Below are 26,629 nucleotides of genomic sequence, written 5' to 3'. Positions count from 1 at the left end.
TAATTACCAAATAATGGCTATAGGAGTAAAAGATTAAGAAAGTAAATCTTAAATATAAGTAATGAAATTGTGTTTCTAAATAAAATTGGAAAAGTTTTGTTTTCTTTCTGTTAAAAAATCAGTCCTGTGTAGTAGAGTATAAATGTCAACAATAAATTCGATTTGTTGAACAATTTCTTGGATGGATTCTGAACTTCAGAGCCTCTGTCTTTTTAATATTGGATAGTTCCCATATTGTGTTTCTCTCTGAAGTCGCAGTTGTAGTTTGTATTAACATTTGTGTAAAACAAGTATGTTACTGTGCGATATCAGCTGCTACCATTGAAACCAAAGGCAGGAATTATTATTTTTTTCAGTTCTTAACTCTGCACCTAAATTCCCACAGGATTTCTTGTTTTGTTTTATGAGATCTCTGCTTGTCATAGATCTCTTTTCACCCTTGCTCTGTTTCTGTTTTTAGGAAACTGTATTTGCTTTAGAAACAAATTTTGCAGCCAAAAAAAGATAGCTGATTTCACATGTGCAAATTAAACATATCTATTAGAAAATTTGGATTGCTCATTTTGAGGTCAAAAGTATAAAGGCAAAGCAACTGCTTTATATGTTTTACTCCTACAGCCATGTGTGGTATTTTAAAAAATTGTTTTTGATATTGCTCATTTATTGAGCTAGTTCCATCTCTAGAGAAGTGATTTTGTCCCACTTTTCAGCGCAACTGCTTTCCATGTTTTTTAAAAAAAGTATAATTGTTAAGTGTCCTACTTTATATGTAAAACACCTGTGCTGGTAAAGATTGGGGGGGGGGCGGACCCTAAATTATTGTAGCTGTAGAACTTATGCTACAAGTAATCCTTGGTTAATAGTGGTAATTGGGACCCAGAATTCCTGTCAATAAGCAGTGTGTTATGTGGCCACATTGCTTAGAAATGGAAATCCTAGCAGTCCCTATTGCCATCATTAATCTAATCTGGCTGGTCATTAGGGAAAGACCCAACCTGATTCTAGCCATTCCTGGCTTGGTCCCTCTCAGCCCCAAGCCTCAGTAAGGGTCTGCTTCCTCTTGAACTCCCCCTTACCAGCTATATTTGCACGCCCCATCTCTGCCCTTTTGACTGCCCTGCCCAGTGATATTCCTCAGCAGAGATGGGGCTGAAACAGCTGCCACCACCCTTGGGCCTCTACTTTAGAACCACCCACCACCACTACTGAGAAATGCCACCTCAAACCTCCTGCTGCAGCTAGCCGCCAAGGGGCCACAATGCAAAATCCCAGCTGCCCCACCAACCTGCACTCCACTGAGTCTTGCACTCAGATGACCTTCTTCATTGTCTTCCTCCCACCACTGACAAGATACACCTGGCCTGGCCCTATGCAAAGCATGGCCGTGCCATGCTTTCTTTCTGGTGTCATGTAGATCCTTCTCACAATGCTTCGTAAAGATTGTGAAACGTTCCGTTTATAACAGGGGTGTCAAACTCAAGGCCCGCGGGCCAGATCTGACCCGCAGAGTGCTTAGATCTTGCCCGCGGGGCCACCCTGTAACTAGCAAAGGACCAGCCTTTGGTGCCTCTGCCAGTGAAAACAGAGCTCGGGACATGCGCGGCCCTCTCAAGGTCCATTTTCACTGGTAGAGGGCTCCAGGAGGATGCCCCTGCCCAGGCCACCACAGGTGCCCCCGACATGAGCTAGCCATGGCCACCCGGGCCATGCCCCCCCCCCCAGCCTTCCCCCAGGTCAAGCACAACTCTGATGCAGCCCTCAATGAAATCAAGTTTGACATTCCTGGTTTATAACAACTTTCAAAAATTGTATACATTTTGAGACTTGGGTGTATGTGCCAATTGTTCAATACTACTGTACCTTTGAACGGTCACTGAACAAATGAGCATTAAACAAGAATTGCCTGTATTTATGTGATAGGCTGTTCATGCTTTGGAAATGATTCAGAAGAAGTGCTTCAGACCATGAGCACATCTGCCTGCGATTCACTGAAGCAGCTTAATTTTTTTCATGCCTTCCACTGAAACCTGAAAAAAAGATTCTGCTGCTTTAAGGAACCTGCTTATTAAAGGTGACTGTTAAAGCAGAGACACTTTTTTCCTCACATTCATGCAGAATCCTGAAAAGAAATGAGGGTTCTTTAATGAATAGCAGAACTGTGCTGTGCAATGATTTTTGAAGTATGTAAAGCCTTTGAAGATAATTGTCTAGCTTTTGATAAGTCTCCAGTTGTCCTTGCACCCTCTGGTGGCCATGTCTTAAGGCAGTATTAGCAAAATAGCCTTGAATGCAGCCAAACATTTCTGATCAGCTAGGAATTGAGGTCTGAAAAGTATGCCATGATTTGTAGCCCTAGCAGAAACAGGTAACATCCTGACGATAACATCCATCGTAAGACATAATAAACCTATATATCCTGTGTCATGCCAATATTAATGGTAGATTTGAAAAGCAGCAAAATAATCAAGTATTAGGAAAACATATTCAGCTTACTCTACATTTGGGCTTCATCCGAATTTTATATATCAGAAAGATGATGTAATTTCTCTAAAATTACGATTGCCCATATTTTACAATGGCTCTCATTTCTAAACTTGCAAAAATCTGGATGGCAACAACACTGGAGTTCTTCTGTCAAGTGGTCAGCCAGATTTTTGTAGCCCAGATATTATAGATCGACGTTTGCTCATATTTGATGTATTTCTGGTAAACTGAACTCATTTCCTATACTGTAGGTGTCCCTGTAAATAGCAGAGTCTCCACAAAAATCCAACAGCTACTCAATACTCTGAAGCGACCTAAACGGCCACCTCTGAAGGAGTTCTTTGTGGATGATTTTGAAGAAATTGTGGAAGGTATATGGATTGGGTATCTTTCCCTGGACTATATAGTATGGCTATTATTATATACCAGTGCATCTTAATCTCTTTTTTCTCACTTTTGCATGTTTACTTTAAATCTTAAAGTCCATTAATTAATTAAAAGTCTTTGCCTTGGCCAAGTGTTGAGAAAAAATTATGAGATAACCATCTCAGATCAACAGAAGACCCACTAAATGACTAGGGGCACATGGAATATGAAGCTGTTGATTCCAGTGCCAAGTTTATTTAAAAGGGTGTTTAGTAGAAGGTATGCCTTCATGGACAGATGTAATATTGTCCTATAAAAATATTCATGTAGAATAAATATTCTTTGAAAGTCAAATTCCTTGAATTAAAATTACCTGATATGTTGGGGTTTGGTTTTTTTTTTTGGAATTTAATAAAACACATTTTGTCTCCTTTTGCTTTTTTATTAATATAGTTATTACTTTGTTCCTTATTCCATCATCTATCCCCACTTCATATTTTTTTGCCCTGTTCCTCTATATAAGGAATAGTTTCTCTTTATTTCTAAAAATTACAATCGTCTTTGCTTCTCTAAACACCAGTTTGTCCCTATTTTTCTTGCCTTCTTCTATCTTTGGTGTGTTTTTTTTTAATTCAAGCGCTATTTCTAATCCGTTTGATTGAGAGTTAAAATTTTCTGAATATGAATTTTAACCTTGGGTATTCTATATTGCATCTAGTATGTGGTTCAGGCTATACAATATAATTATACAGTAGCAGCAACCATAATAGTAGGTTTCTACTAAATGCAGTTGGATTAACAATATGGTTTTCTAGGTTTGAAAGCACACACATTTCCTATCTCTGATTGTTTTTCCTTAGCAACAAATATATTCAAATTGCTTTGACCTTTAACAATAGTTTTCAAAACCCTAATTATTAGAACCATTGGAGGAGAAGAGTGGGGGATCTTTTGCATCACTAATAGGGGGAAATGAAGAGTTTATTAGCATTTTTAGAACATGGTTCCATTTTGTGAATGGTTTTAACATTTGATTGGATGATGTTTTCTTCGTAGTTCCACAGCCAGATCCTAATCAGCCCAGGCCTGAGGGGCGTCAGATGACACCTGTGAAGGGAGAACCCTTGGGTGTAGTTTGCAATTGGCCTCCTGCTTTAGAAGCAGCTCTGCAACGCTGGGGAACAACGCAGGCCAAGTGTCCTTGTTTGACAGCCCTGGATGTCTCTGGGAAACCCGTCTACACATTGACATATGGTGAGTTTCATTGGTCTTCACGATTTACCTTACATATCTCTATATTGAGCCACGGTGGCGCAATGGTTAGAGTGCAGTACTGCAGGCTACCTCTGTTGCCTGCCGGCTGCCTGCACTTTGGCAGTTCAAATCTCACCAGGCTCAAGGTTGACTCAGCCTTCTGTCCTTCCGAGCTGGGTCAAACGAGGACCCAGATTGTTGGGGACAATAGGCTGACTCTGTAAACCGCTTAGAGAGGGCTGTAAAAAGCACTGTGAAGCGGTATATAAGCCTAAGTGCTATTGCTATTTGATAAGCTCTTTGAGTTTATCTGCTTTGCTTGATGCATTAAGCAGTTAACTGACGAAGTAGTGTTTTGCCAATCTGCATTCATTCTGCCCTGCACGGACATTAGGATTTTGTCTAATGTATAGAGCAGGGGTCTCCAACCTTGGTCCCTTTAAGACTTGTGGACTTCAACTCCCAGAGTTCCTCAGCCAGCTTTGCTGGCTGAGGGACTCTGGGAGTTGAAGTCCACAAGTCTTAAAGGGACCAAGGTTGGAGACCCCTGGTATAGAGTATAGATAGATTATATGTAGTTATAGTATATAGTTACATCTATGATAACCATAACACAAATTGTGTATTAAGTTTCACCAAGTAGTCAGTAAAGCAATACAGACTGGATACATTAAAAGAAAAAAAACAGGTAACCCAAAGTAACGAGAACACTGTTACTATTCTGTTTTGTAGATTTAAATTGTGATAGGTTTAGATTTTATTTGAGGTATAGCAAAAACATGTTTGTATGTTTGTATATCATTGGGTTTATAGCATCTCTATTGGCTACTTTCTGCTCCATAGCAACCTAAAGCCTCATTCGGGATGGTCACCAGCTGTTACTCTCTGGCTGGCATTACAGGGAAGAACACAATGCTAAGAAAAAAAAGCACCTTATATGTGTTTGGTGGCTCAGAGTTGGTGCCATTGTACAGGATATGTTCTTGCCTCTCTTGGCTGTCAACCCCAATTTTATTCACAGGACAGCTCAATTTATTTCATTAAGATTGTCATCTGAGGCACTTATCTTTTTGGGCCAAAGTGAATGGCAATTAAGGTCACTTTGGACTTCACCCGTTTCCCGGATGGTCAGGATCCTCAGAGCTTGGGCCTCCGGCTGATGTTGTGCAATGCTCGGTCCGTGGTGAATAAAGCCCCCCTCGTTTGTGACCTTATACAGGGGGGTTCCGCGGACCTTATGGGCATTACGGAGACCTGGTTGGGCACTGAAGGGGGCGTGCCCCTGGTTGAGTTGTGCCCGCCGGGTTTCCGTGCATTCCATCAGCCGAGGGCCCAGGGTAGGGGTGGGGGGGGTGGCGGTTGTGATTAGAGAGAGTCTAGAGCCGAGGGAGACCACTGTACCTCAGATTGCCGGGTGCGAATCCCTCTTTGTGAGATGGGGTCATAGGTGTCAGATGGGTATGCTGATCACGTACCTGGCTCCTTGCTGCGTGACAGCTGCCCTGCCCGAGCTCCTGGAGGTGCTGGCTGGGGTGGCAGTTGAGACCCCCAGACTTTTAGTCATGGGGGACTTTAACTTGCCATCGTCCGGCTCGTCATCGACGGCAGCTCGGGAGTTCATGGCTTCCATGACGGCCTTGGACATGACCCAAGTAGTTGATGGCCCTACTCACATTGGGGGTGGCACCCTGGACCTGATTTTTCTCTCTGGTCAGTGGTTGAGAGATCTGGACTTAAAGGAATTAGTCATTGAACCTTTGTCATGGTCAGATCACTCTCTTCTTCGCCTGGACTTTCTGACCGCCATTCACCACCGCGGGAGGCGGAGCCGATCGTTGGTTCCGTCCCAGGCGCCTGATGGACCCGGATGGGTTCCGGACGGAGCTTGGGCCATTTCCTGAGGTCTGGCTCACGGCTCGACTGAGGAACTTGTTGCGGCCTGGGAACAGGCGCGGCGGGGCCTTGGACCGTGTCGTGCCTTTGCGGCCTCTGACCCGGCGCGGGTCCCAACCGGCTCCTTGGTTCTCCGAGGAGCTGAGAGGATGAGCGCGGAGAAGGCGCCTGGAGAGTCTTTGGAGGTCTAGCCGTTCGGAAGCTGATCGGACACTAGTGAAGTCCTATACTAGGACTTACCTAGTGGCATTGAGGAAGCGGCGTAGCTCGCCTCCTCCCTCATTGCATCGGCAGATAACCGCCCAGCCGCCCTGTTTGGGTGACTCGCTCCCTCTTACACCAGGGGAGCGGATGACCCGTTGCAGGGGCGTGCTGAGGAGTTTAACGGTTATCTATACGATAAAATCGTTCAACCGGGATGGTCTGGACCAAGATTGCAGTGATACGGGCGAGATGCGTGAGGCGGTCTTGGTGACATTGTGTGGGATGAGTTTGACCCTGTGGCTCCGAGGACATGGACAGGTTGTTGGGTAGGTTGAATGCCACCACGTGTTTACTGGACCCGTGCCCCTCTTGGCTGGTGCTGGCCACTCGAGAGGTGACACGAGGCTGGCTCAGGCGATTCGACCGCTTCTTTGGTGGAGGTGTCTTCCGGCCGCCTTGAAAGAGGCGGTGGTGAGGCCCTCCTTAAAGCCGTCCTTGGACCCGGCTGTTTTAGGTAATTATCGTCCGGTCTCAACCTTCGCTTCACGGCGAAGGTTGTAGAGAGTATGGTGGCATATCAATTTCCCTTGCACCTGGATGAAACTGTCTATCTAGACCCGTTCCAGTCCGGTTTCGGCCCGGTTACAGCACGGAGACGGCTTTGGTCGCGTTGGTGGATGATCTCTGGAGGGCCAGGGACAGGGTTGCTCCTCTGCCCTGGTCCTATTAGACCTCTCAGCGGCTTTCGATACCATCGACCATGGTATCCTGCTGCGCGGTTGGAGGATTGGGAGTGGGAGGCACCGTTTATCGGTGGTTCTCCTCCTATCTCTCCGACCGGTCGCAGTCGGTGTTGACGGGGGCAGAGGTCGGCCCGGGCGCCTCACTTGTGGGGTGCCGCGGGGTCGATCCTCTCGCCTTCTGTTCTTTATCTACATGAAGCCGCTGGGTGAGATCATCAGTGGTTTCGGTGTGAAGTACCAGCTGTATGCGGATGACACCCAGCTGTACTTTTCTACACGGACCACCCCAACGGTTATCAAGTGCTGTCCCGGTGCCTGGAGGCCGACGGGTCTGGATGGGGAGAAATAGGCTCAAGCTCAATCCCTCCAAGACAGAGTGGCTGTGGATGCGGCATCCCGATACAGTCAGCTAAATCCGCGGCTGACCATCGGTGGCGAGTCATTGGCCCCGATGGAAAGGGTCCGCAACTTAGGCGTCCTCCTGGATGAGCGGCTGTCTCTAGAAGACCATTTGACGGCCGTCTCCAGGAGAGCGTTCTACCAGGTTCGCCTGGTACGCCAGTTGCGCCTTTCTGGACGGGATGCCCTATGCACGGTCACTCACGCACTCGTGACGTCTCGCCTGGATTACTGCAATGCTCTCTACATGGGGCTCCCCTTGAAGGGCATCCGGGGGGTGCAGTTAGTCAGAATGCGGCTGCTGCGGGTGATAGATGGAGCCCTCGTGGCTCCCGTATAACACCCATCCTGCGCAGGCTGCACTGGCTACCTGTGGCTTTCCGGGTGCGCTTCAAGGTTTTGGTGACCACCTTTAAAGCGCTCCATGGCATTGGGCCGGGCTACTTACGGGACCGCCTACTGCTACCGAATACCTCTCACCGACCCGTGCGCTCTCACAGAGAGGGTCTCCTCAGGGTGCCGTCAGCGCGGCAATGTCGTCTGGCGACACCCAGGGGAAGGGCCTTCTCTGTGGGGGCCCCCACCCTCTGGAATGAACTACCCCCCGGACTTCGTCAGCTTTCGGACCTCCGGACCTTCCGCCGCGGGCTTAAAACGTATTTATTTAATTGTGCAGGGCTGAGCTAGATTTTAAATTATTGGTTTTAAATTGGGTTTTATTTGATATTTTAATTCTAAATTTACGGGCTTGTTAGAATCAGTTTTTTAACTGTTTTATATTGTATTTATATGTTTTTTAAATGCCTGTACACCGCCCTGAGTCCTTCGGGAGATAGGGCGGTATATAAATTTGAATTAAAAAAAAAAAAAAAAAAAACTTTTCAGTGGTCTAACCCTGAACCATTCTGTGGGTGCTCCTTTTTATGGTGCCGAGGGCATCATTTTTCTCCTGCATTTATCAGGATTTAGCTGCTGAATTTCCCCCTTCATACTGCAAACCAAGTCAGATATCATGGCTGAAATATGAATGTACTTCTTTGATAAATAATAAATACAATGTATGTATATAATACTGTTGCTAATGCCATGAATGTGTTGATTGCCTTTTCTCTTTATTCCAGGCAAGCTGTGGAGCAGAAGCCTTAAGTTGGCATATACACTATTGAACAAGCTGGGCACCAAAAACGAGCCTGTATTGAAACCTGGAGACAGGGTAAGTTGCTTTACCCTCTAACTCGCACTTCTTATGATAAGCAAGAGTGATCAATCAGGTGTACGGGTAGTTTCACTTAACAGTAATCGGGAATACAATTTTCATTGCTAAGTGATTTGGTTGTAAAATGTGATGTCATGTGACTGCATTGCTTAGTGACAGTAATCTGGCAGTCCCACCACTGCCTGGTGGGGGAGGTGCTGGGTTGGCCAGAACTTTAGGGACCAGTTAAAGGTATAGGTAGTTCTCGACTTAATGACCACAATTGAGCCCAAAATTTCCATTGCTAAGCAAGACAGTTGTTAAGTGAGTTTTATCCCATTTTACAGCCATTCTTGCCACAGTTGCTAGGAAAATCACTGCAGCTTTAAATTAGTAATATGGTTGTTGAGTGAATCTGCTTCTATTTATTTAATTATTTATTTATTGAATTTATATTGCTATCTATTCGCACATGGTGACTCAAAGCGGCTTACAGAATATCAAACTTCATTTAAATCAATAAAACTAATAAAAAAAGAATCAAATAAATTAATATACTATAATATAGTAAAATCAGCCCCCACCATTTCCCCATTGACTTCGCTTGTCAGAAGGTCACAAAGGATCACATGACCCTGAGACACTGCAGTAGTCAAATTCAGAACCCGTTGAACACCGTCCAAATTTTTATCATGTGACCATGAGGATGCTGCAGTGGTCATAAGTATGAAAGTTACTTTATGTACAAGTGGTTGTTAACCAGGCACTACCTGTATAACCCATCTAGTATAATTGATAGAACTGCTTTTTTTGTGAATAACCTTGTGAAAGCTACTCATATATTTTGTTCAATTAAAATATCCACTTTTACCTGTTAAAAGTAATGGTCAAAACACGAATGCTGTTTTCCCTTCTTTCTCTAATGAAGTATTTTTGTGAATCACAGGTAGCCCTTGTTTATCCCAACAATGACCCTGTCATGTTCATGGTGGCATTCTATGGCTGTTTGCTGGCTGAAGTCCTCCCAGTGCCGATAGAGGTGCCTCTAACCCGAAAGGTAATAGTGATGGATCATAGAAGAGTCATAAGACATGAGTGCAAATAAAAAATGAAAGAAGTTATTGCTCTTAGTTGCACTTATATTCTTAAGGTTTCCACCAGTTGTTCCTTTGCTAGGTTCTTAGGCTTGCAAAGAGATGTTCAAGTGGTTCTCCATTTCACAGCTGTTATATAGACAAACTCACAAAACCATGGTATCTTTTTCTGTATGCTCATTGTGCATGCAGATATAGTGTGAAATAGGAGAAGAACCTCAGAATTAAGCAGTTTGTTTAAATAAAATAGTGGGGACACTGGTGTCTATTCTTTATTCCATTGAGTTTTATAGCACAGTAGTCACATAAGGGAAGAGTAGATCCTTCGGCCACTGTTATTATGTTTTAAACATTATTGTGCTTGTTTAAAGTTTGACATTTTTACACATTTCAGTTTTAATAAAATTAAGATTGAACAGTGGAAAAAGCAGACTATTCCATAGCTATGTTAACTGTTATGCCAAAAGAACAAATTGATTTAATTTGAACAATAGTCTGAAAATCAACTTTTATTGAAACTTTTTTTCTTACTAAAGAGATTGCAATTCAGATTACAAGCTGCGTTTACTAAAGGGTCAAATTTTAGGCAATTTTATGCCCTTCTACAATTGATATTATTCTCAAACCACAATCTGGATATGTGCATTTGCTCTGTCACAATGTTACTATCCATCTGCTAATACTTTACTAAAATATAGGTTTTATGCAGTTAAAAGTGACACCTAACCCTTCCTTTTCTTCAGGATGCTGGTGGCCAGCAGATTGGCTTTCTGCTGGGTAGTTGTGGCATTGCTTTGGCCCTCACCACTGAAGTTTGCCTGAAGGGACTCCCCAAAACACAAAATGGAGAAATTGTGCAATTCAAGGGTTTGTTATATTTAAAATGTTTTAAAATATTTTTTAAAAAAGTAATGAAAATGGATGCCTACATCTGCGTCTCCACCAGTTGTAGAATAAATAAAGTAATTGGCCTAAATATAGTTAATTGTAAGTGTACTTGGCATAAGCAGGTTATGAATCTATCACAAAAATATATAGCGTCTTGTCATTCCTCTAGCAGAGGAATCATTAGATTGTTAGGCCTCAAAAATTAGAACTATCTATACTTCTGCTGTTGAGCCCACCAACCACAGTATCTTTCATAATGAGAACGAACTGGAGACACATTGTCTTGTTGTCCTGTGGCTTTGAACACAAAATAGTGAGGCTCTAATTAGCTTACACACTGAGTATCACTTCATGCTATGAAAATAATATGGTCTGCTTATTTTTTTTCTCAGTTTCACATATTTTAAACAGCTGATGCACAGCAACTTCATCCAATACAATTATGGAAAAATAGTAAAAAAAAAAAAGGTTTTCATCATCACAATTATTTCTGTGCAAAGAGAGTTTCTGAGAAATCTGTCGGTCCTCTGAGACAGCCTTAATTTCATCATTTCTTTTGTGGTTCACAGTAATCTGTACTTTTCTATGTATTGTATACATAGTACTCTGTCTATGTATGTATTGTTATCGCCTGTTTCCTTTTAAATTAACTTTTCCTGAGGATTAGACATCAGACATTAAAAAAATGGGGAAACTGAATTTGCGGTAGTAAGCTACTGCTGAATGAGCCAAGTCCCCATGATTTGCACTGTAAGTGCAACCCTAACAGCTTGTGACCTAATGTTTGAGTTTCTTTTTTGGTTCTAGGTTGGCCAAGGCTCAAGTGGGTGGTTACAGATTCCAAGTACCTCTCCAAAACACCAAAGGATTGGCAGCCCAACATTTCAAATGCAGGGACTGAGCCAGCTTATATTGAGGTATATAGGCGCGAATGGGATTTGACAAAATGAAATACGTTATGATTGTTAATACCTTTAGGCCATTGCAAATATTTTATGCAACTGGTATGTCCTCTTTTTCTTGAAAATGTGTGCTTTAAGATTAATTTAGATTTTGTTCATAATCTCGGTCCATGTTCCATAGAGAATTAACAAACGTGACACAAATATTTAAATATTGAAAACATGCTTCATCTGGAACCAAGGAGGCAGAATTATTGAACACCTCCTCAGTATTTAGCATGTTTAAAATCAAGAATTGCATACCTTTCCAGTATAGCAGCATTTTGGTGTGCCTTATCTGATTTGGGCTTTATGGAGAACATATCGTTTGTTGAACTGGTAGCTAACTTTACAGTGTAAGTAAACATTCTACACTTATAGCAGATTCCCTCTCCCTATTTTTTTTATCTGATAGATCTTTTCTGTGCTAAGAATTGCAGAAACCTATGTCACAAATTTCCTACATTTATTTAGAACGAAGATGATGTAAGGCAGTGGGAGTCAACCTGGTCCCTACCGCCCACTAGTGGGTGTTCCAGCTTTCATGGTGGGCGATAGGGGTTTTGTCCGATACTGAAGCACTTTCCTTTTTTTTTAATTTAATTGACTTTTTTAAAAAAAATCATAGCATTATTTAAAAACATTTTCATTAGGCTTTCATAAAATTCCATGTGACAATTTAAATTTCTGAAAATATACTATTTCTATCACCCATGCATAAGTTTAGTTCACATTACGTAAGTGAAACTAAATGGCGCTATAGTGCAACCACACACAAAAGAGCCTCGTCCCAGAGTAGCTCGCGCATCTCCCCCCACACCACCCAGTTGTAACAGACAAGCAGAGGTGGTAGGCGGTGCCCCCCCAAACCCAATCCACAATGCACGAGAGGTATGCACAGACGATGATACATGGCGCATTACTGTGGAACTGGTGGGCGGTTAGAAAATTTTACTACTAACAGAGATACAAAAGTGGGCGGTAGGTATAAAAAGATTGCCTAACCCTGATGTTAGGGAAGAAAATCCAGGCTTACATTTTTTGCATTGTGATCAACACTGAGTACTTTTGTAGGTGGACTGCACTATACAAGCACACAAACATGGTCCTGAAAAGAGAGAAAGACCAAATGACTGTATCTTTATGAATCATATGTAAATATAACTATGATGATTCCTGATAGAGGAAGTTTAATTGACAAATGTTATTTTTTTTTTTTTCAGTATAAGACCAGCAAGGAGGGGAGCGTGATGGGTGTAACTGTGTCCCGAATTGCTCTCTTGTCTCATTGTCAGGCTCTGTCTCAGGCATGCAACTACTCGGAAGGTGAGCCCTATGATACCTCTCATACTACATAAGAGGCTAAATAATTCCCCTTAAAAGGCAAAAACAAATTGCATTGGGGGAAGAGTGGCCTTATAAAGTGAATGGATGAATTTTCAATATCTAGATCTATATATCTATATCTATATACCTGTATCTGTCTGTCTGTATCTACCTACCTACCCTACCTTTCTTTCTGTCTGTCTGTGTATGTGTGTGTGTGACATCAGCATAGTTCTTGTCTACATAATCACATATCGGTATAACTTATTCTGGGAAACAGTTTGGGGCTGGTAGTAATAACCATTTTTATTTTAATAAGGATATTTTCTTCTCTCTAGACATACTGCCTTCCTGCCTCTTTCATTTCAAGCATGCTGAATTTTAAGAAAACATATTAAAGTACCATCGCTGCAAAATTCAAACAAATTAAATTAAAATTTGTTATGTATAAACAAAATACTGTTTTAACCTTTTTTTGGTTGGGATCCCAGAGGTGTTTATTGCTATTGCCAATGCAGGCCAATATGTGATTTTTCCCCCCTTTCTTCCATATCCCCCAGAATCACTCAATAATGAGATGGGCAGCATATAAATCAAATCAATCAATCAATCAATTAATCAATTAATTAATCAATCATCTACCAGATGAGCATATGCAAGCTTTCTTGGTTCCTGACTGCCATTTTCACTGTGGATTTTTATTTTCTTTTTATGTATCCTGCCTTTATTATTTTTTACAAATAACCGAAACTAGTGAACATAGCCAAAACACCCTCCTCTTCCTCTTTTCCCCACAACAACCCTGTGAGATGGGTTGAGCTGAGCGAGAGAGAGAGACTGGGCTAAAGTCACCCAGCTGGCTTTCAGAGCTAAGGTGGGACTAGAAGTTGTAATCTCCCATTTTGTAGCCTGATGACTAGGCCAAATTTGCTAATTTCCCACAGAAATATTTACTGAAGCTATACAGTTACATTGATTTCTGTGTCGATTCACAATGATGTCAAAATAACAAAACATCCATTGCACTTTCACAATGCACGTCCTCTCTCTTAAGTACCTGCGTGGACCTTTGTGATGCAAGTACAAAAAGGGTGGTGTTTGCATTAGTTACTTAATCTTTGTCCTCTCTGATGTATACTGAAGAGAGGCTAATACCAGATCATAACTCAAGTTTCTTACAAACATTGAAACCAAAGACCATAGGCTGGTTAGTCAAAAACCATAGGCTTTTTCATTTTTCCTCTGATAAAAAGAACCCAATTTTTGCAGCAGAGTTGTGTATTTTGAATTTCAAAAGTAAGTATTGTTACATTTGTTTTAGGTGAAACGCTGGTGAATGTCCTGGATTTTAAAAAGGATGCAGGATTGTGGCACAGCATGCTAACGGTGAGTCGGTCTTTTGAGGGTATTTCCACAAATACCACTAAAATTAGGCTTAGTGTTAAAAATGATGGAGCCTTTAAAAATGGCATGATCGTGGTCTGATGAACAATTGAAAAAGGGATCTTATAATTAATAAGAGGTATTTAAAATAAAAGGTGGACAACCTTTTGATGACCATAACACCATTTAACTTTTATTTTTGAAATGGTGGTAGCTCCAGAGGGACCAAGATGGAGCTACATCATATATGTGGAAAAGGGCTGAGATGTCTATTTTTACTGAGATGTCTATTTTTATTTAAAATAGATGTCTATTTTAATCTTTGTGGGATCCCATTACGGTATTCGTGTATTTCCCTGCTCAAAATGTCACAAATTATTTTGATTGCTGACAGATAGTAGTTCCCCCACCAAATGGTAGCGGTATGGCCAGAGAAGCCTCAGAAGGTCATATCAAACTGGTTTGGGGGCTGAGAGTGGCAATGGGCACTGGATTTGCCCATCTGTAAGTTAGCCTCCCTCCCTCTGTATTCTAAGTTAGAATAAGATGTTTCTATTCCTTGAGGTATATTTCTTTCATCCTTTTGTTGTGTTTGCATTGTGATTTTTCTGTGAAACAATGCTCAGGGAAGGTTATCACACTTACGACCATATAATAGAATGATCTATAATGAAACATGAAATAGCTGCATCCCTAAAAGTCAATCTGGGCAAAGGCATTATCTAAATAATAAAAGTTTTCTGTGTAAAAGAAGGCTGATGGAGATTAGGCTAGCCAAAGCCCATCTTAGGAGTTTGGGAACTATATAGGTAGTTCTCGGCTTACAACAGTTCATTTAATGACTGTTCAATGTCTGAAAAAGTGATTTATGACTGTTTTTCACACTTACGACCATTGTAGCATCCACATGCTTTTTGTGACCTTCTGACAAGCAAAGTCAATGAGGAAACCAGATTCACTTAACATCCGTCTTACTAATTTAACAGTTGCAGTGATTCACTTAACGAAAGTGGCCAGAAAAGTCGTAAAATGAGGCAAAAGTCACTTAACAAATTTCTCACTTAGCAGAAATTTTGGGATCAATTGTGGTCGTAAATTGAGGACTACCTGTATTAGAAAGCAACCGCTCTGATTCTCACTAAAAGCCTGAAAAGCCTCTCTCAAGGCCCTGGTGCAGGTAGAGAATGTGGGTTTTCACATAACTGGGTCCTGTGGAATTTGTGTCTACAGCAAATCAATCTGTTGAAATAGGGGAATTGTTTTCTGTATTTGATTGGTGCCAATCTAGACTACGGCTGAAGTAGGAAATGTCACACTACAGCATGCTTTACTGGGGCAACACTTGACATTTCAACAAATGAGTGCAGTGTGCAGAGTAAAACTGTTTGGGGATCCAGCTTTTGAAATAATGAACCAAATCTGAACAGAACCTTCTGGTGATCAGGAAACATAGCTTCAGGTGAACCAATTGCATAAAAGCTTTCAGGACTTATGCGTTGTTGTTGTTTGCCTTCCTGGATGAAGTATTTTTTGATCTGTATCTTTTGTTGTTATTTTGGTAAAAATAGTATCGCTTTTTGGTTTTTTCAGAGTGTAATGAACAAGCTGCACACCGTCAGCGTACCCTATGCAGTGATGAAAACCTGCCCTCTTTCTTGGGCACAGAGGGTTCACACTCACAAAGGTAGTGTGGATATTGAATTGCATGATTGATTATCTCTAGTATTTTTAGCACCTGCAAAAATGAATGGGGCAGGTGATATTTAAGAACTCTCAAGAGACCTCTAATCCTGTTCCAGTTCTCTTATAGCCAGATGTTTGGGGGACGGGACGGGACTGACAATAGGTGTTGAGCTATGAAGTTAAAAGCATATTACCAGTATACATGATCCATCTCCACCACTGCTTTTGTTATCCCAGGTTGCTTACTTTTTTCACCGAATAGTCCTAGATCCTTTTGATAAACAAATTTCCTCTTCCCAAGTCTGCCTTGGTTCTAAAAAAGTATCCATATATTAAACCTTTTCATTTGTTTTTCAGATTTGGAGAACATCCTTGTGGTTGGTTCTCATAAATATGCCTGTGTTTCTGTGTATTGATTTCTACTTTTTCTTCTGATCCGGATTTGCAGCTAAAGTAGCTTTGGTGAAATGTCGAGATTTGCACTGGGCCATGATGGCTCACCGGGACCAAAGAGATGTCAGCTTAAGTTCCCTACGGATGCTGATTGTAACTGATGGTGCTAATCCTTGTGAGTAGGCCTTGATAGTATTGCCTGCTTGTTAAACAGATTTTCTCCCTGAATTTCTCCCATGCCTGTATGAGTGAGAGGATGAGTGAAAGGGTTGGGCACTCACCAAAGAACAGACTGCATCATCCTTGAAAATGTGTATTCATTTTTCATTCTCCATTCTTTTCAAACTACAAAAATAGAAAGGCAAATGTGTGTTAAACAGCTGTTTGCTTTTTTTCACAGTCCTGATATACAGTCTGTTTGTCAGACATTTTATGAACGCATGACAAACATTTAAATAATGTACACTTGCATCGAACACTGAGATGCTAAATCTAAACTGGTAGTCCTTCGGTCTTTGATGAACAGTGCAACTGTGCAACTTGCACAGTTCATCAAAGACTGAAGGACTACCAGATTAGATTCACTATCATAGCATTCGATGAGGATCTTCCTCTGATTCTGACTTTTTATTTCATGAAGGATTTCTAACCTACCTTTCCTGAGTGTTCAGGGCAGATGGTATCACTAAAGCCAACATCCATATTTTATTTTAATATATTTATATACAAGTAATAAATAGATGATGTTGCTTTTTATACAAAGCTCACTTTCGCTAGAAATAGGAGAGTGAAGTGGCAATCATTCCTGTCTCTGAAGCAAGTTTTACCTTTCCTTGTCTTAAGAAGAGTTAAATGGTGTCATGCTGAATGGTATCAGCAAGGTGGTAAAATAAATGATGGAGAAGAGATAAAAGCACTTCTTAGCCTCAGATTGTGAATAGCCTGCATTCTACTTCCAATCCTTAGTGAAACAATCAAAGTTGTGCAGAATTCATTCAAAAATTGTATCATTAAAGGGGAAAGGTGGAAATATTCCTCTAAAAGGAATTAAAAACCAAGTAGCTTTAATGAGCCACCTAAGGGAAGGAAGCAGGAAGGCCAGCCTGAATGTGTTTGAATTGCACATGAGAAATGATCCAAAGGTCTTTGAAAAAAATGAACAACAGATTTTCATGGGATTCCTGCTGCTGAGTGGGCTTAATGAATTGTCTGCCCAGATGGTGCTAGGAAGAAATGAGATTTGAATGCAGTTATGATTTCTGGATCAAGTGGAGGCAGGTAGACTGCAGCAGGGAAATGTGTGTGTCGCTCTTTTCTGGACAGGATGCAATCTCTTATTTGAAATTGTATTTTATGATTCAGAAACAATCTGCAAAAGCTTCTTGCTGTGCAAGCCATTATTCAGAATTGCACTCTATATTGGGGTTAAAATTAGTTCTGGTAATTTCTTTTTGGATGCTGAGAAAAAAAAAATAGGTGGAAGGTGATTTTGATTTTGCGTTGCATAAGCCAGCATTGCAGTTTTATTTCTGCAAGAGTTTATTAAGCTTTGTGCATGGTCGATCTACAGACAATCCCTCTGCAAACGATGATGTAAGATGCTCAAAGTTTAAGTCTACATTACAGCATTGTAATTAAATGAAGCAGTTTAATTTTAGAAAGAGGTACTCTATTACAGCAATTACACATATGTGCAGTGCATTAAATCTTTTAGAAAACAAATTACATTTAGAGGTCTTATAAATAGCAGTCATCATGGCTTTTAAAGAAGCCATTGTGTTTCTGTTATCAAGCCCTAATTCACTATTTCAAATAAGAATGTAATTGCTTTCCAGGGTCTGTGTCCTCGTGTGATGCTTTCCTGAGTCTATTCCAGAACTACGGGCTTAAACCAGAGGCAATATGTCCTTGTGCTACATCTCCTGAAGCAATGACAGTGGCTATCCGGAGGTAAAATTGGATCTCGCTTTTCCAGGACATTTCCATTATCTGCTAAAGAGAGACTATTAATTTACATTTCATGTACTGTATCATTTCTTATCTGGCTTTTCAGAAGCTAAAATTAGATTCATTTCTGGAACAGCTACTTCACTATTAAATAACTGTGATCTTCTCTTCGTATGACAAATCGTTATAACATCTTTAGGATCAATACATCCATACTGAACATTGCGTGGAGAGACAGAAATTCTGATGGAGAACAAAGTGCAATGAATGAAAAATGTTTTTGTAATGAATGTATGATATTGCAGAACTATAAAAACATCTATAATGTTTTCAGTTTTGCTATTTTTTATTTTACACTGGCTTACATCATGCAGAATATATCAAGGTTTTTTTGGGGAGGGGTTTTTCCAGTTATCCATATCCTATGCAAATCAGTTGCATACTGTAATTTAATTTAAAGATTGTAATGCATGTTTGTCAGCTTACATTTTGCTCATAATTAATTTTCTCACAGTCTAGCAAGTGATTGTAATTTTTGCTACTGTTACCTGAGAGCAAACATTCAGTAGAAGTGTGTTTCCTACATGAATTTATGCACAGGAGGCTCCTTAAGCCATTATTCTGTGGAATTAACTGTGTCAGTTCCTTTCCAAATACTGATGGGAATTGTAAGACTCAGTTGACGAGAAAAGCCTGGCTACCTGAAAATAATTTCAAAACGATGGAATCCAGCAGTGTCCTCCTGTCTATTAACCTTATGGCATAGGGATAAGAATAAGTGAGATAAGTTCAACTTTTTTCCTGTAGGAAAATCTCAAGCTCCAGCAAGTGGATTCAATTACAAAATTGTGCCTTAAAATATGGGGCAGAATTAGTTCCTTTCTTGCAGCTTTTGTAAATTAATGGGAGTTGGAAACTCAGCCCATCCAGTGTGAAACATGGGCTGAGTTTCCAACTGGCGAAACATCCAGTGATGTACTCATAGATTCTGATTCATCTTCACACAACTTTGTGGTCATAATGGCATCTGCCTTTCTTTTCAGACCTGGTGTTCCCGGGGCACCTTTGCCTGGAAGAGCTATCTTATCAATGAATGGTCTGAGCTATGGCGTCATTCGTGTAAATACAGAAGATAAGAATTCTGCTCTCACCATACAGGATGTTGGTCATGTTATGCCAGGTGGTAAGTGTCCTTGGAGTGGAAAGATAAGTTACATAAGCTCTCCGATTGCTTTCTTCAAGGTCCTGATAAGATACAAGCTCCGTTTGGATCCTCCTGCCCCCAAAATGTTTGCGCTCCAGTTTCCTTTTAAGAATTGCAACTGAATTTTAATAATCGGCATTTAAGCTTGCCTTATTTCGTTTTCCTTTTCCCTTCTTTTTGTGCCTGTGCATCTGTGTGCATAGGCTGTCTTTTGGAATATAATCTTTAGATTGTAGATTTGAGCGCTCCCTTCTTTCTATTAATACTGTGTGTGCCGTTTTAAGAGCCTTTTTGGTTGAAGAGGAAAGGAAATGTGTGCTTAGATTAAATAAATAACAGGAGTAAAGCATCCATAATGCGAACCACATAGCTTACTTTGCTACTGCTGGAGCCCCAGCTGCTGGGTATAATCCTTAGCTGTTGCACTCTTGAGCCTCTGCATGCTGACAACAGATCTCTTCATCTACTTGGATATTCAAGTCTTTTGAGGCTTATTTAATTCACTGAGTAAGAAAATGGGACATTGTGTTTGCCTAATCGTTCCTCTGCTTAGGGTTGACATTACCTTGCTTTTAGGGCCCTATTGGGTCTTCCCGCATGCTTGCAACTAATTCTCCATCTCCGCCCCTCCCTCCCTCCTATCCTGTGTGCAGAAGTCTGAAAATATTCAGAGTAAGTGAAATAGCTTTTGCATGAACAGAATTCTGGAAGCAGGCTTTTTCAGGAGGGGAGAAAAGATGACCAAGTGCTTTGTTTGACTCAGATGTTTTAAACAGCAAATAAAACTGTGGGCACTAACATTGATTTAAATATGCTGTTTGCTTTCTATATAATAGGCAATCATATTGTGCACTGAATCCTTGGAATTCATTCAGCTGCCATTGTATTTCATTTCCTGACTTCTTAAATATCTTCTGTATTTTCTGCTAAATTCCTGTCCTTGTGTCAGGTGAGGACTTTCATAATAGCATGTGGTTTGTTCTAGGAATGATGTGTATCGTGAAGCCAGATGGCTCCCCTCAACTTTGCAAGACAGATGAGATTGGGGAAATCTGTGTTAGCGCCAGAACAGGAGGGATGATGTATTACGGGCTGAGTGGAGTAACTAAGAACACGTTTGAGGTACAGTAATCAAATTGCATTTTCTGTTTTGACTTGGACTATATCTGGTTTCATTCAGTTAATTGTTGGAACAGGTCCGTTGTATTGCTAATTTGCAGTGTTGATAGTGAATGTTGTTGAAAGTGAATGTTTAAGAATCGCGGTGGCGCAGTGGTTAGAATGCAGTACTACAAGCTACTTCTGCTGATTGCTGACTGCCTGCAATTTGGCAGATCAGATCTCACCATGCTCAAGGTTGACTCAGCCTTCCATCCTTCAGAGGTCGGCAAAATGAGGACCCAGATTGTTGTGGGCAATATGCTGACTCTAGAAACCGCTTAGAGAGGACTGTAAAAGCACTATGAAGTCTAAGTGCTATTGCTATTTTCTGAAGCTCTTTTTGAGCTGAGATTTCAAGTGTGTTATCTGGGCTCTCAACAGCTAAATTATACCAGCTTAATTTTCACTGTATAAGCAATAACTTGGGAGGCAGAGGGCTTCCAGGTTTCATATTAAGCAATACCAGTAAGTCCACTGATTTGTTTATAGTTAAAAATATTTTTATTTTATATTTTTATGATATGACAGCATACTATTAACGCTGAACCAGAAGTACTACTTAAAATGAACAAATTAATCATCCACCTGAATTGTGAGTTTTAAGTGTTGTTAATCACTTTGAAGCCAATTTAGAATGGGCATACTGCTGGTGTTTTAACATGCTGGTAGGAAGTTTATTGAGCATAATATATTTTTACATAAGAATCTTCGTGATGTATTTATAAGTCTTATGTTTTTACATTAGCTGTCTATCCTGTGAAACTAATTAATTGCACAGTTGGGCACCATCAAAATATTAAGCATTTCTTAACAGCAGGTAATTTCTCATTCTGGTTGTTAAGAAACAAAGAAGTACAATGGGAATAAATACAGGAGCTCCCTAATCTGTGAACAGCAGTTTCTTAGTCCTCTGTTTACTTTGCTAAGACATTCCTGCTGGCAAGCTGTCCCTTGTTTATTTCTTCTGAAAATGAAGGTCTCGCGATTTAGGATTCTGTCTGTTCAGGATAATTGTAGATACCCAAGGAGAGACTTCTGCAAGGAAGAAGCTCACCTTGTCTGGAATCCTTTCTTTTCCTGGTCTCCAGTTTTATTGTGCCTAACTGTGAAGTCTTTTTGTTAACTTGCTTGTTTTCAGGGTTTTTTTTAATCAGTTCTGAAAAATGTCAGTGCTGTGTTTAAATTGATAAAGGTGCTGCAGTAAAAAGAACAGTTTTTTCAGCTGTTTTGTCTTTTTCCAGGCAAAAATACTTTGGCCTTTTGATCACCAACAATCTTTCTCTTCTTCCAGGTCTTCCCAGTGAATTCAGCTGGTTCTCCTATGGGAGATGTGCCTTTTGTGCGATCTGGCTTGCTGGGGTTTGTTGGGCCTGTACGTTTCAATTGTCTGTATTATTATTATTATTATTGTTGTTGTTGTTGTTGCTATTAATGTGTGTCAATCTTTAGTTCTCTCTTATCCTCCACTCCTTTAGAGCACAGAGGTACACTTCACAGCCTTTGTCACCAACATATGCACAGTTATTCACTGCTTTGCACATCAATGGTCAATGACATTTCACAAGTTGAGCCTATGAACCTGGCGTGCATAAACTGGAATGTGAATCCGAATTTAACTATTGACTATACACATATTGTTAAACGAGCAGAGCAGCTGATACATCGTATGCTTTGTATTCTTTTGGTGACACCTATAAGATCCCCCCCCCTCCGCTCTCAGATATATCAGTTGTAACTAGGAGTTTTGGTGCATCCTTATTCCTTCATTGTCTGTGCAGTAGCAACCACAACGAAGAAAAGTACTACCCGACCTCCCTTTCCACTGTATACAGAAACAGAAGCATATAACATTTTAACTTAATATACATTCTGTGCTTTTAAATTAGAATATCCTGATACATGATTTAGAAATTAGCTCAGTGCTGCGATTTCTGCTTTTTGTAGGGCAACACATCTTTTGTCTGGATTTATTTTCTTCTATCTGTCATAAATAGTAAATGCTTTTTAAAAAAATTTTAAATGTAGATATTTCTAGGGTGTGGAAGCAGGGGGTGCAACAGGGGAAATTTACATTCCAGCAAAGTTGGATGGTGGCTAAAATAAAAGACATTTTCTAAAAGGCAAGGGAAGCATTTGACATTTGTGATAGGCATTTTTCTTTTCTTTTCTTTTTTCTTTATAGGGCAGTCTGGTATTTGTGGTTGGAAAAATAGATGGGATGCTCATTGTTAGTGGACGCAGACATAATGCTGATGACATTGTGGCCACTGGATTGGCAGTTGAATCCCTAAAGACGGTTTACAGAGGAAGGTTAGTCTTCAGCTTTCTAAATAATACTATGATAGCATTATTTTTTTCGATAGGCGATTGTTGGAATCGGGTTGTTCAATTATTAATTTTTCCCTATGAATCCAAAGCAGTCTCTTGGTCATTTAAATGGCAGATTCTTATCTTCTTCTAAGAGTAGGTTGGGTTTTCCTGAAGTAGCCCTTCTTAATGTCTTCTTAGCTCCCATCCTGAAAAACAAGAAGCAAAGAAGAATCTGCCATTTGCCATTCCAGCTTTCACCAAGAATGGTCTGCAGGTCAGGCAACCCAGCAAAAGACGGAGTGGTGGGACCATTTTTAAATCTCCATCTAGACTTGCAGGAGGATTAATAAGTGAAGAACGGCATCTTCCTTGTAAAACATTCTCTTTCTCCCCAAACATTTGACAGAAATCATTTTATTTTTTACCACCACCCACCACCGCCCTCAAAAAATGCAGCAGAAAAAGACCAGTCCTAAAGAGAACAAAAAGTCTCCAGCATCTCTCCACCAGTAATCAGCACCCAGATAAGCATAGAGTAACTCCAAGGTTAACTTCAGGCCAACAATCAAGTAAGCAATACCCCAGTCAAGAAACTGCCAACGAGCCATCAGTAAACAGCCCAACCAAAGAATCTCTAAGACTGCCTCCACCTGCACAGACAAGAGACCAGAATGTAAACTGACAGCAAACCGCACTCCTTACTAGCACTGATGATGTTACCTAGTTTAGGTAATGAAATGTCTGCACAAAAACAAGGAAGCTCAGAGAGCACCAAGGACCACTCAGAAAAAGACTTGCCCTTTTCCTATAGAATAAACATAGGCGAGGATTCAGCCGCAGCATTGCTAAAGGAACCTATCAGCTCCCCATTTTATTCCCTTCAAATTGGCAGCTTTAATAATTTTAGTACAGATAACAGATTTCTTGATTTTTATTTCCTTAAAATATCAGTCCAAAATATGTGGCAATTACTATTGCAGGCTGCCATCTGTTTGATTGAAACAAAAACAAAAAAAAAAAAACCAAAAAAATATTGTGCCAAGGATTTGTACAGTAAAGGATGTAGTGAGGACATCACCTTGCTCTCAATCATTAAAAAAAAACAACCACTGAAACCTCATAATGCCATCCCATTTCATGAGAATTCACGTTCTTACTCTAACATGCTTTAACATTTGGTAATCTAGTGCAGTTTTGATTTTTTGCATATCTCCGAGACACCATGTGAGGTAAAACTGGTGACACAACTCTGTAAGGCAACTGAGCCCAGCCGTACAACCTTTCTTCTTCTGTTTCTTTTTTAAGGATTGCTGTGTTCTCTGTGACTGTGTTTTATGATGAAAGGATTGTGGTGGTAGCTGAACAACGACCTGATGCTTCTGAAGAAGATAGTTTTCAGTGGATGAGTCGTGTACTGCAGGTCAGACTAGCCTAGGATAACTTGTGTTTTCTCTCTCGCAGTAGATGGGCAGTAGCCACCATTGACCTGGACTTAGATCTTTTGCAGGCACGCAGGGACTTGTTTGTGACTTATGAAGCATTTGACTCCTCCCTCGAGCTCAGCCTGGTCATCTCCTATACAATTGGTGGTTATGGCCATAAACTAGAAGTAAAGGCCAGTTTACAAAAAAACATTGTAAATCACGGTCATATGATCATGGAATGCTGAAAACTGCCATTAACATGAACTGATTGCTGACTGCTCAAAATGTAGTTATCATGTGACCATGGGGGGGGGCGATGACCATGAGATGTTTGAATCGGGGTTGTAAGTACTTTTTGGGGGATTCCATCGTAACTTCAGGCAGTCACTAAGTGACTTGTCATAAGTTGACAACTTGTAAAGGCTTTTTTTTTAACTACTTAGTTTTCAGTACCTGGAGAATTTGTCTACTTTTTAGAGTTATCTAGGTAAAAATACAAATACCTCTTCATAGTTCTAGAATGTCAACCTTTGTTTTCTTGGTTCTTAGGCAATTGACAGCATTCACCAAGTTGGAGTATATTGCCTCGCTCTTGTTCCAGCAAATACTTTGCCAAAAACTCCTCTGGGTGGGATTCATTTATCTCAAACCAAACAGCACTTCCTGGAAGGGTCATTGCATCCGTGTAACATTCTCATGTGCCCACACACGTGTGTAACCAATCTGCCTAAACCCAGGCAGAAACAACCAGGTAATTAGACAAAACTTCTCTTTAAGTGGATTAAAAGTTCTTGGTATTGGTGAAAATGTTTCTTGTCATAATGGAAAAGGAGTGGCCCCCTATTTTTATATCCTGGATAAGTAGCTGGGGGCATATTTTCACGGGGGCAGGTCAGTGGACAGGCTCTGAAGTTGTTCCTCAGACATGACCCTTTTATTTTCAAGCATTTTTTCTGATGCAAAACTCATTAAATGAAAATTAAAATGCAATTAAAAGTAAATACACGATTGAAGCAAGAAAAAAGTTTCATGACACTTATGTTGTAATTTTTATTGATGTACCATGTTTCCCTGAAAATAAGACCCTGTCTTATATTTTTTTCAACCCTGAAATAAGCGCTTGGCCTTATTTCCATGGGCTCAAAAGCCCGATTGGGCTTATTATCAGGGGTTGTCTTATTTGGGGAGAAACAGGGTATAATACTGTTAATTGCCTTCTTTTCCTAAGTGTTTATACCTTGGTATGTGCCAGCAGGTGTTGGTCCTGCCTCTGTGATGGTGGGGAACCTGGTTGCAGGGAAGCGTATTGCACAGGCCTCTGGGAGGGATCTGGGACAGATAGAAGAGAATGACCTGGTGAGAAAGGTGAGTATCTCTGCCACATTTTCCAGGCTTCCTCTTGGCCCTTTCGTGAATGAGGAAGGATGGTGGTTACTTTTTATATTGGGAAATGCATCTTCTCAAAATCAGATAGCTGTGGATCAAAAGTTGTGGGAAGGAGCAGAAGCTAATGTTGGGTAAGACCAGAACCAATACAAGATTCTTAGCTTATAGTCTGATTGTTTCTTTTCATTTCCCACAAAGAGCAAACGGCATAGTAACAGATTACTCTAACCTGAGTCTTAACTGTCACTTCCCCAATTCTTTAAAATAAACCCAAGAGTAGCCTATTTCTGAAATAAAAATGCTGTAATATTCCTGGCCATTGTTGCAAACCTCATCATGGATTTGTTTCTATGTGTGCTTTTCTCCTGCTCCTTAAATTCTAAGAACCATTGATGTCATTCTCTTACTCACAAAAGGACATCTGCTTCTTTGCTTAGGCAAATAGTCAATGGCTTAATGAATGTAAGGCAATATTATACCGCACATGTACTGTCACTCAATGGGTGTGAAAGAGATGTGTATCATTGGATTGGATTGTGGCTCTGGACAAGTCTTGCTCTTAAACTCCCTTCCATTGCTATTTGTTTTACATGTTATATTGGATTGTTAAGAAGTAAGAAGCAAAGCCACAGTGTCTCAGGCATCCTGAGATTGGTTAAGTTGGGGGTTCCACTGATACTTGTCAGATAACTATTAAATATTGGTGTCAGGTGCTTCCACTAGCCTGTCTCTAGAATTTTTGCTCATGTGTGGGTTTTTCACATTGCTATACTTCTCTACTCTTTCCTACCTACTTTCTTCCCTCCTTCTACTCCTCTCTCCTTTTCTTTCTGAAGTGGCAGTCGAGCATCCCCAATATCATTTTAAATTTTAATTTCATATCTTCAAAAATTACTGTACATTAATAATCAATCCATGTATCATTTTCCTCCCCTTTCCACCCCTCCTCCC

General features: G+C 40.6%; 1 protein-coding gene across 4 annotated transcripts in view; it reads left to right on the top strand.

Moving 5' to 3' along the window:
• The window catches only part of DIP2B (disco interacting protein 2 homolog B), a 212,466-nt gene that overhangs the window by 154,638 nt on the left and 31,199 nt on the right, over positions 1 to 26,629 (top strand). For 3 of the 4 annotated variants that reach the window (XM_058171146.1, XM_058171147.1, XM_058171144.1), the window contains 18 exons: positions 2,736 to 2,855; positions 3,907 to 4,104; positions 8,465 to 8,556; positions 9,485 to 9,595; positions 10,376 to 10,499; positions 11,328 to 11,437; positions 12,685 to 12,787; positions 14,109 to 14,173; positions 15,761 to 15,854; positions 16,302 to 16,421; positions 18,082 to 18,196; positions 19,237 to 19,376; positions 20,383 to 20,519; positions 21,850 to 21,930; positions 22,741 to 22,868; positions 24,174 to 24,288; positions 24,842 to 25,043; positions 25,545 to 25,657. In XM_058171146.1, coding sequence (XP_058027129.1) covers positions 2,736 to 2,855; positions 3,907 to 4,104; positions 8,465 to 8,556; positions 9,485 to 9,595; positions 10,376 to 10,499; positions 11,328 to 11,437; positions 12,685 to 12,787; positions 14,109 to 14,173; positions 15,761 to 15,854; positions 16,302 to 16,421; positions 18,082 to 18,196; positions 19,237 to 19,376; positions 20,383 to 20,519; positions 21,850 to 21,930; positions 22,741 to 22,868; positions 24,174 to 24,288; positions 24,842 to 25,043; positions 25,545 to 25,657 — 2,168 coding nt within the window. The remainder of the gene's footprint in view (positions 1 to 2,735; positions 2,856 to 3,906; positions 4,105 to 8,464; positions 8,557 to 9,484; positions 9,596 to 10,375; positions 10,500 to 11,327; positions 11,438 to 12,684; positions 12,788 to 14,108; positions 14,174 to 15,760; positions 15,855 to 16,301; positions 16,422 to 18,081; positions 18,197 to 19,236; positions 19,377 to 20,382; positions 20,520 to 21,849; positions 21,931 to 22,740; positions 22,869 to 24,173; positions 24,289 to 24,841; positions 25,044 to 25,544; positions 25,658 to 26,629) is intronic. The other variant, XM_058171145.1, reaches the window with a different exon arrangement.

This window comes from Ahaetulla prasina, chromosome 2, assembly GCF_028640845.1.
Source record: "Ahaetulla prasina isolate Xishuangbanna chromosome 2, ASM2864084v1, whole genome shotgun sequence".
Lineage (NCBI taxonomy): Eukaryota > Metazoa > Chordata > Lepidosauria > Squamata > Colubridae > Ahaetulla > Ahaetulla prasina.
This window is presented reverse-complemented; position numbering and strand designations above follow the sequence as displayed.